The 9939-nt window shown below is 44.8% G+C and overlaps 1 protein-coding gene across 1 annotated transcript; it reads right to left on the bottom strand.

Annotated features, from left to right (window-relative positions):
* Positions 1 to 636: 636 nt before the first annotated feature.
* On the bottom strand, positions 637 to 9636 carry PTPMT1 (protein tyrosine phosphatase mitochondrial 1). Its single transcript, XM_068261405.1, has 4 exons — positions 9410 to 9636; positions 5928 to 6008; positions 2946 to 3137; positions 637 to 2327 (listed from the first exon to the last, which is right to left on the bottom strand). Exons 1-4 carry the CDS (start codon positions 9560 to 9562, stop codon positions 2184 to 2186), a joined length of 570 nt encoding a protein of 189 aa, XP_068117506.1. The 5' UTR covers positions 9563 to 9636; the 3' UTR covers positions 637 to 2183.
* Positions 9637 to 9939: the final 303 nt, after the last annotated feature.

The raw sequence follows: 9939 nt of genomic DNA, 5'->3' as shown, positions 1-9939 counted from the left end.
CGATTTTTCCATAAGCGCAATCACGCTGCGGAACGATTTTTACTGCGTTTTTGCTATGCCGTGCATTGCATAGCAAAATCGCAATCGCATAAAAAAAATGAAGGACTTGCTGAATCGCAATCACTAGCGTTTAGCGCAAGCGATTGCTAGTGGAAAAGGGCCCTAAAGGACTACTATCAGGAAAAATTTAAAAATGCATGTGTATGCATATAAATAAAATGCACAGTTGCATAATGAGAAGAACACAGGCCAGGCACCATCTCCTCTGCTGCATTTTTATCGTTCAGATGCGACAATCCTCACAGGTTGATACAAAACGTCTTGTGCATACAAAACATCAAAACTGTGCATAGGTGGGAAAGACGTGCGACTCTAGAGAGGCAGATGGGCACAACAGCCGTTTCGCAAGCAAGCGCGTAACCAAGCACCTTTTGGGTGCGAAACGGCTGTTGTGCCCATCTGCCTCTCTAGAGACCCACCTCTTTCCACCTATACACCGTTTTGATGTTCTGTATGCACAAGACGTTTTGTATCAACCTGTTGGGAGGACGGTCGCATCTGAACAATAAAACAAGCAGCAGAGAAGATATTGCAGGACCAGAAGAACACAGGCCAGGCACTATTTTTCTTCCTTCATTTTTGATTTGCCGACGTCTTGTATGCAGCTGCCTGCCCAGGAGGGTGAAGATAGAGGAGAATGACAACTGTTTTGCTGTGTTGTGGTATTGTTATGCTGGGAATACACCATGAGATTTTTCAGCAGATTTACTGCCCGATCGTTCTTTCTGATCGATTTCCATTCACTTTTATGAGAAATCGCTCAGAAAATGATCAATAATCAGATCGGACCTGTCATCTTGCTTGTGTACAGACTGAAATGTACATTTATATGTCACAGCGCACAGATCAAAGTCCAACATGAGCCTCAGACCCAGACTTTATAAGTCCGACGTATTCACTTGATATACTGCTATAGTCCGTGATGCAGATGGCCTTTACAGTGTGTGCCACCACACCAAGATGGGACACTCACCGCTAGATATTGACTATCAGATCGGGTCTTCAGCGCTTTCAGGGAAATTAAGGCCTCCCTCTGACTATCACGATCACCACAGGTCCTCTTCAATGCTCAAATGCAGCTTCATACCAAAAAGCACCTCAAAACAAACCAATAGGCTCCATAGCGTAAAACCGTGCACCCTATTTATTAAAGGTTACAGTAAAACACTCACATGCTGATGTTATGTAATAGCGATGAGTTTTTACAGGCTCAACCGCGATCGTAAGCCGCCTGGCAGGCCCTCAACTGCGCCGTCTCGCTGGGCTCCGGTTGACACGCACCATGTGCACGCCTCCTGGCCCTACCGGTTTCGTCACTTCATGTGACTCATCAGGGGAATCGCACACGAGGTGAATACGTCTGACTTATAAAGTCTGGGTCTGAGGCGCATGTTGGACTTTCATATGTGCGCTGTGACAGATAATATAGTCCTTTGAATTTCTTGGATTAGCGCACCACCAATTGTGACACCTTATAACTTTTAGCGCAGTGTTTTATGTATATTGTATTGAAATGTACATTTGTGCAGGAGTAAGACTCACTATAAATAACATTTTTCCCATGTCGCTGTCACTTACAATAGATTGTAAAACCCATACAGATCTGACAGGTTTTGAAGTAGCCCATCTCCTTATAGTAGATACACCGTTTTCTTTATTTTAAAAAGCACTAAGTTAATGGCAGTCGCTGAGTCCAACTGCCGAAATAATGTGCAAGTGAGTTAGGAGGCTGACTGACCCATTAAAAGGGCCTTTCCCTGGAGTGCTTTTGTAAAGAGTAAAGGTAATACTGAAAATACCCCATGAGTAGATAGATTAGTCCAAAATCTGTTGTATCTGTTAGCTTTTTACTATCTACTGTAAAAGACAAACTTAGGAAAATGTAATTTATGCTGCATTGTACTCTGGGAGAAATATACTTCTTATATATGTGTATTTTCAAATGAAGCCATTTTTTGCAACAGTGTTCCTTTAACTGTTAGTGAGGCAACCAATAAGAATTCATTTTCAGTGATCTTATGACAGTAAAATCACACCTGATTGGATAAGCTGGCTTGATGTACGTTACAATGTCTCACTAAATACGCCACACAGAGAAGAAAGATAAATTGTCCTAGCTTATGTCACCCTCCGCTGCCTGGGTATTCTGGGTTCGCTACGCGGAGGTAAAACTTGTCCAGGATTTCGTGTTGTCTGCTGCGGATCAGGATATGCGGCCGGATATTAGCCATGAAGGCGATGGCATCATCTGGCTTCCACTTGTGTCTCTGTCAGGACAGGCACAAAGAGATAAGACAAAACTAATAGAATAGGTGCAAATCACGATAAGATCGCAGCGCATTTGCAATCACGATTTGTAGTGGAAAAAGGCTCTATAGGCCCTGTACTGTCATGAATAAAATTGCTTTTTTTTTTTTTTTTTTTTTTTTTTACAAGATTATTTTATAAATGATTTAGTCAGTGTTTGCCCATTGTAAAAATCTTTCCTCACCCTCATTTACATTCTGACATTTATCACATGGTGACATCTTTACTGCTGGCAGGTGCATCACTGCAGAAGGTTTGTTTTTGAAAGTAATGTCTGGTCTCCCAGAATGCTCTGGGAGTAAAATTCCACAAAGCTATACAAATCTAGTCTTAACATTGCTGGGAGGGCAGAGCTACATACTAATATATCTCATCCACCTCTCCTCCAGCTTCTCCAGCCCAATTACCCCCGTCTGTCCCCTCACTGGCTGCCAGTTACACAAAGGATACAATTTAAAATCGTGAAGGCCCATACACACGTCTGATTTTTTTTAAACGACCCGTCGTTCAGTCGTCCGAACGTCAAATCGGGCGTGTGTACATACCCCAAATTCAGCCTAAAGCTTTGTTGCCCTCACCTCTATTAAGTAGGCAGCTACCATGGTGGCACTGCGGGATCGTCCAGCCTTGCAGTGGATGTAAACGCTGTGACCCTTTTCCCGATGTCTGTGAACAAACTCCACCCCTTTCTGTAAATTCTCCAGTGAAGGGACTCCGGTGAAGTCAACAGTGCTGAGCCTCAGCTGCTCCACCCCCAGCGCTTGCCACTGCTGTACAAAGACATAGAACACAGGTTAAGGCTGCATTTCCACTTGTGCGGTGCGAATCGCCGCGGTAAAAAATCGCATGCGGATGCGAATTTCGCATGCGGGTCTATACGAATTTTCATGCAAATTCGTATGGATGACTATGTATGCGAATTTAACCATGGCAGTGCTGGTGTGCTTTTCCATTGTTTCTATGCGAATTCGCATGAAAATTCGCATGCCCAAACCTCATGCGAATTTCCTATTAAATACATTGTATGCGATTCGCATAGCGGTATGCGGTATGCGAATTCTGATGGCTCTGCCATGCAAATTTTTTCTGCACAGAAAAACGCAAAGGAATCCTGACAAGTGGAAACAGTCCCATTCACTTGTATTGCTATGCGAATTTTCTTGCGAAAAAACGCATGCAAAATCGCTATAGTGGAAATGAGCCCTAAGTCAATCATCAACCCGTTCAGGTCATGTCATAGATAGGCAACAGCTGTATCTGTACACCAAGCAGATCTGTATTATCTACTCTTATCTGCAGTGCAACGCCTAGTCTGCACCATCCCTTCCAACTAGGGATAGTCAATGGTAGGCAAATAATTCTGAATTCAAGCAGATTTTATGCAGAGATAAGAGCAGTCAAATGCGCAATTTTCGCATAAAATTAGAATGTGCTTTGCAAAAAATATGCAAATGAAAACTAAACTTGAATTACCTGCATGCCATTGACCATTCCTGCTTCCAACAACTATACTAGGAGACAGCAGCCAATCGGAAGAGTCTTAAGGCTCATACACACATCAGACTATATCAGACTATAGTCTTTGGAAAATGAAAGATCACAGACCAATCTTACCCCCTTCATGTAGTATGAGAGCCATACTCTACACAGTCTTTTCTATGGAGCTGAACTCCCCATCAGAAAAAAATCTTTGCAAGGTGCTGCACACACACAGATGCTGTACAGACACAAAAGATCTGTAGCTGCAAAAGATCTGTTCCTGACAAAAATCCATTCATGCAAATTGCAATGATAGTCTATGAGATATGCAGATCATCATACATACATGATTTAACTGACATCCATCTGCAGATCAGACAATCATCTGCAGATCTGAAAATCCATCCTGGTGGATCTGATCTGCAAATGAATGTCAGTTAAATCATGTGTGTATGATGATCTGCAGATCTCATAGACTATCATTGCAATTTGCAGGAATGGATTTTTGGCAGGAACAGATCTTTTGCAGATACTGATCTTTTGTCTGTACAGCATCTGTGTGTGCAGCATCTTGCAAAGATTTCCGTCTGATGGGGAGTTCAGCTCCATAGAAAAGACTGTGTAGAGTATGGCTCTCATACTACATGAAGGGTGGTAAGATTGGTCTGTGATCTTTCATTTTCCAAAGACTATAGTCTGATGTGTGTATGTGGCCTCATGCTGCGTACACATTTGCGATAACGATCGTTCGTAAACACCAATTAACGATCGCTCGTCCGACAATTGCATAAAGTTCTTTCCGTCGCGATCAGAAGCGATCGTTAAGGAGAGCGAGGAAAGTGCAATCATTGCACAAGCGAATTTTCCAACAAGTTGGATCCTATCGCGCGATCATCGCTGTTAAAGAAAGGTGTGTACAGCAATCGTGCGGGAACGATCGTTACAGAATGTAGTGCGCAGCTGCGCATATAGCTGAAACTTACTTATTTCCGGTGTATTGTGTTTGGTAACGATCGTTCTGTGAGAATTTTGAAAAAAAAAAAAAAACAAACCCATCAATCTTGCTGTTCATCCACATGTTTTGTAAAACATTAATTACGTCATATCCGTGTGCGCACGCAACCATTCTTCACTGATCGTTCGTTTCTGCAATAACAATTGCTGCGCTACATTCTCACCTTGGTTTTGTCCCCTTCGTGCCTCATTTTGTCCCCTCTGTGCCTCCGTGGCTCGTTTGGTCCCCTCTGTGCCTCGTTTTGTCCTCTCAGTACCTCCATTTTGTCCACTAAGCCTCATTCCACCCCCCCCCCCTTGTTCCTCGGTTCGCTCCCCTTCCTACTCCAAGCAGTAGGGCTGGACTCGCCTTTTAGCCTGCATCCAGCACTGCTGATCTAGCCACACAGCCTCCTGCAGCCTCTAGCGTGCAGCACCGCTTCACTCCCTATTTGTAATGTGATATACAGGAACCTGTAGGTCACATACCATACAGGAAGTGAAGCGATACAAGCTGGCAGTGGCAGGTGACGGAGAGAGGACAACGGACAGCGTTGGACTCGGTTTGGAGGCGAGTCCAACACTGCTGCCGCTGGAGACATGCGCCAAGCCTTGGGGGGGAAATTTGAAGCCGCTTCTTCAAACATCCCCTATGCGGAAGTGACGTCATTGCGACCGGATCGGACCCTTCGTATCGGCCGGTCATTCGTAAGTCGGACGTTCATAAGTCGGGGACTACCTGTAATTCAAACACACTGGGTCTGCCCAGCAAAACTTTAAATAAAGCATACTACTCTTAAAAATGAAGGCTCTAGCTACGTTACAAACAGCGTTATGAGGTGTAAAAAAACATCTTGACCTCAATGGACGTATGTCTTTTTTCAACCAAACTATGCACCTATAATTAGGTAGTGATGCGCTTGCAGATCGGCGGAGCTCTAGTGTCGTGTCACACTACAAGGGTGTTCCTACAAGAGCCATTGTTTAAAATCGCAATATTTTTCGAGCCATTTTTCTTGGAAAAGCGATATTGCAGTCGCTAAGCAATTGCGATATGTAGTGTGAAGTAAGCCTGAGTCAGATGTTACCTGAAAAGAGTGGCACAACAGTCGAGTCTCATATTCTTCATTCATGGTAATGACCCCGCGTACGTTCTCCTCCTCAATTAACTGCAATAAACACACCAGTAAAGATTATACATTTCTCCTGTGGTCAAAAAAACAGTATAAAGCATGAAGCAGGATCTGCTAATCAAGACCTAAGAACAAGACTATGTCACTTCCTCTTCCTGTTTCATTCTACAAAGGAATGAGAAATGGCACACAATCCTGTGCTGGTCATTGTGCTGCCCCCAAAAAACTGTAAGGCATTTGTTTCCGTCTTTTTCCATGCTGAGAATCTTTCCCTCGCTGCTTTTGGGCACCCACTGGAAATAAGCCCTTATTGGATAGGATGATCAATATTTCCAAGTTTATGAAGGATTACTGGTATGTAAATTTTGTATGCAAATGTATGCAGCTTGAAAATGGACCAATCAAGTCCTACCAAGGTTTAAATTGATTGTTCCTTTTTTAAAGAGGGCAAAAAAAATTAAAAAATAAAATAAAAAAAAGACAGCTTAGTTTACCAGGGGCTTATTCCAGGCCCCTGCAGTTGTGTGGTGCCCCCGCCATTATTTCGTGACCTTGCAGCCAGCCACATTGCCTCCGCCTCAAGGCTGGGCAGTTGCACGCAATAGCGCATGCCAACTGATTGGGCCCCAGAACAGTAACAATTTTAACATACGGTGCAATGCACAGAACAGTGCGGTGCATAAGAGCGCACTGTGGAGGCCCAGTGCCACACATAAAGCTGACCAGAGGATCGCACTGTGATGGCGCCGGCACAGGACAACTGCAGGGGGCTGGAAGAAGGCATACATTTGAAATTGGTGCTGGTAGACTTGGGTGCAGGATACAGCCTGATCCTGCTTCTGCACAAGTCCAGGCCGTATTAATTACTATTCCCCCTCCAGGCCGCCATGGATAGTGGGGGAATGATGTAATTCGGCTTCCAGCGATTGCTGGAGGCCAAATTATTGTGTTTTTTAAGCAACCTCGGCTCTGTCTTCTGATGGTGCCAACGTTACTCACTGAGCACCGCTATAGATGTGATTCCTATTATAGTCTACGGTGGCGCAGTCTGCGCCCAAATCTAGCAGCGCCGAAAAGCACTGCTCCAGGAAGAAGACCCAAGTAAGTTAAACTGCCCTATTGTATTTAGAGCAGTGTTTCTCAACATTTTATTGGTGTGTACCCTGTACTCACCAAGTACCCCCTAGCATAGTAAACATCACAAGTCCCCCTTGACAAATATATATTTAATCGTAGTGCATGATAATTGGTTCTAAACAAATTCCAAGCATTTACTATGGCTTTTAATTAGCTAAAATACTAATTGGGTGTTTTAAATAAGCTTTATCATTTCCTAAGGGCCCTTTTCCACTAGAGCGATTGTGATTGCTGAATCGCAAAATCGCAAATCGCTAGTGATTTTTAAAATCGCTAGAGTTGTTACTTTATCATAGAAATCATGAGAAGTATTTTCCACTACAGTGATTCGATTTGGAAATCGCTAATCGCAATCGCTTGCTGGAGCGATTTTTACAATGATAATGCAATGCAAATGAAAATCACAAATCGCAATCGCAAAACAGAATTAATGAAAAATCGCAATCGCTGGCGTTTGTGATTGCGATTGCTAGTGGAAAAGGGCCCTAAACTCTAAAATTTTGTATCCTTGGTTATATTAAAGAGGATCTGTAACATCAAAAGATCCCCTGGGGGGTACTCACCTCGGGTGGGGGAAGCCTCCGGATCCTAATGAGGCTTCCCACGCTGTCCTCTGTCCCACGGGGGTCTCGCTGCAGCCCTCCGTACAAGATGACGTCATTATTTACCTTCCCGGCTCCTGCGCAGGCGCTCTGACGGCTGTCGGCTCCGAACTACACGGAAATACCCGATCGCCGTCGGGTCTGCTCTACTGCGCAGGCGCAAGTTTCCGGCGCCTGCGAAGTAGAGCGGACCCGACTGAGATCAGGTATTTCCGTGTAGTTTGAAGCGGAAAGCAGCCACAGCGCCCCCACTGGAGCCAGCAAAGGTAAATATTGATTTTACAGTCAGGCCTGTCGCCGGCTGTTCGGAGGGCTGCAGCGAGACCCCCGTGGGACAGAGGACGGCGTGGGAAGCCTCATTAGGATCCCGAGGCTTCCCCCACCCGAGGTGAGTACCCCCCAGGGGATCTTTTTGAGGTTACAGAGTCTCTTTAAGCCAGAGTGCCCCCTGGAACCATCAGACGTACCCCCTGGGGTACACGTACCACACCTTGAGAACCTAGGATTTAGAGCACTGCGCAGGAGCAGCAACAGGCCCCCTTATCCCATTGACGAGAGTACGCTGCACATATATTCATACCTCCCAAGTTTTTAAGATGAAAAAGAGGGACATGTAAGCCACGCCCTTTCCACACCCCTGATCACGCCCCGTTACACCCCTAGTCACGCATGCCATAAAGATTTCATAAGAAAAATGTGTTTTATAATTCAAACCACACTGGTCCTTTCTATCCTGGTTCATTTTCCTTCATTTAACATTTTAAAATTAGTAATGGTACTTATCCGTTAGCCGGGCGCATCCGGCAGGTGGCGCTAATTACTATTCCCCCTCCAGGCCGACATGGATAGTAGGGAAAGATGTAAATCGGGTGGAGTTTTGTCGCCAACTAGAGGATGCGCCCGGCTAACGGATAAGTACCTTAGTAATATATCAATTTAAAGGATGGGAATAACTTTTAGAGTCAAACATTTTTTTAGTAGAGAAATATATATATTTACATAGAAAGAGGGACAAAGTCCTGAAAGAGGAACAAATGAGGAGGAAAGAGGGACAGGGCTTCCAAAGAGGGACTGACCCTCCGAAAGAGGGACAGTTGGGAGCTATGTATATTTGCAATCAGAATTTACATAATCCTGCATGAACTCGAAAAAATGTGCATCTCATCAATCATCCCTATTATTGGCAGGGCTGTGGAGTCGGTACAAAAATCTTCTGACTCCAACTCCTCAGTTTATGAAACCACGACTCCAACTCCGGGTACCCAAAATTGCTCAGACTCCGACTCCTCAACTCCGACTCCTTAGTCTAATACTTAACAGGGCTGTGGATTTTGTACAAAAATCATCCGACTCCTCAGTTTATGAAATCAACGACTCCGACTCCAAGTGCCCAAAATTGCCCCAACTCCGACTCCACAGCCCTGATTATTGGAAGGGGGCATAGCTGTCACCACTATTTCTCTCCAAATTCTAACAGTTGGTAGGGGAGGGGGTTGGGAGAGGCAAATGCTGTTCTCAGATCCCCATAGCTGTGCATGTTGGTGGTCTGGGGAGGTATAGGTAGATTACTTGATGTAGTGCAAGGATTATATATTACAATAAATAAATTAATAAAAAGTAGTGCAGCCAGTTTTTGTTGAAGCTACGCTTTTCACATGCTGGACAATGACAGAATAACGTCTACACTTTTGCACATGCCTTGCTACTCATTCCCCGGAAGGGCAATGCCCCGAGGATGACGGTCTCATCGATTCTGTCGTACCACTTCCGCCTGGATACCCGCTCCATCATCACATTGAACAGCAAGGTCGGGTAGAATAGCACACGAGACGCTACTGACAGCAGCGGCATGATGCCACAACATGTTATCCGCTGCAGCTGCTAGTGCTACGGTCATAATGAAGAAGGGCGCTTCCGCCCTCAACTGCCCGTGACGTCAGTGGTGAAAGGAAATTAGGCAGCACCATGTTTGATAAGGGCACAGCGACTGAGATAAAGCTGAAGTTTACTGGAAATGACCATCGTATTTGTGGCTGGTTTACCAATGATGCATTTTCCAGCTTTATGGAATAAAACTGAAGCACAATGGGATTTTAGCATACGGTTTTAGCATCAGGTGCCCCCCCCCAGCATTGAGTAGATAGCCTCAGGCGCCCCCCAGCATTAGATAGAAAACCTCAGGTAGGTAGGTAGCCTCAGGTGCCTCCAGCAATAGGTAGGTAACTTCT

This window comes from Hyperolius riggenbachi, chromosome 11 (genome assembly GCF_040937935.1).
Source record: "Hyperolius riggenbachi isolate aHypRig1 chromosome 11, aHypRig1.pri, whole genome shotgun sequence".
In the NCBI taxonomy this organism is placed as follows: domain Eukaryota; kingdom Metazoa; phylum Chordata; class Amphibia; order Anura; family Hyperoliidae; genus Hyperolius; species Hyperolius riggenbachi.
Note: the sequence above shows the minus strand (reverse complement) of the source record. Positions and strands in the feature narration are given on the sequence as shown.

Excerpts from the sequence above, each read along its gene's own strand:
- PTPMT1 (XM_068261405.1), bottom strand. The coding sequence starts at position 9,562 with ATGCCGCTGCTGTCAGTAGCGTCTCGTGTGCTATTCTACCCGACCTTG. Across the intron at positions 6,009-9,409 it reads TCCGGGGAATGAGTAGCAAG|TTAATTGAGGAGGAGAACGT; the intron begins GCATGTGCAAAA and ends TGTTTATTGCAG. Across the intron at positions 2,328-2,945 it reads TAGCTGCCTACTTAATAGAG|AGACACAAGTGGAAGCCAGA; the intron begins GTGAGGGCAACA and ends CTGTCCTGACAG.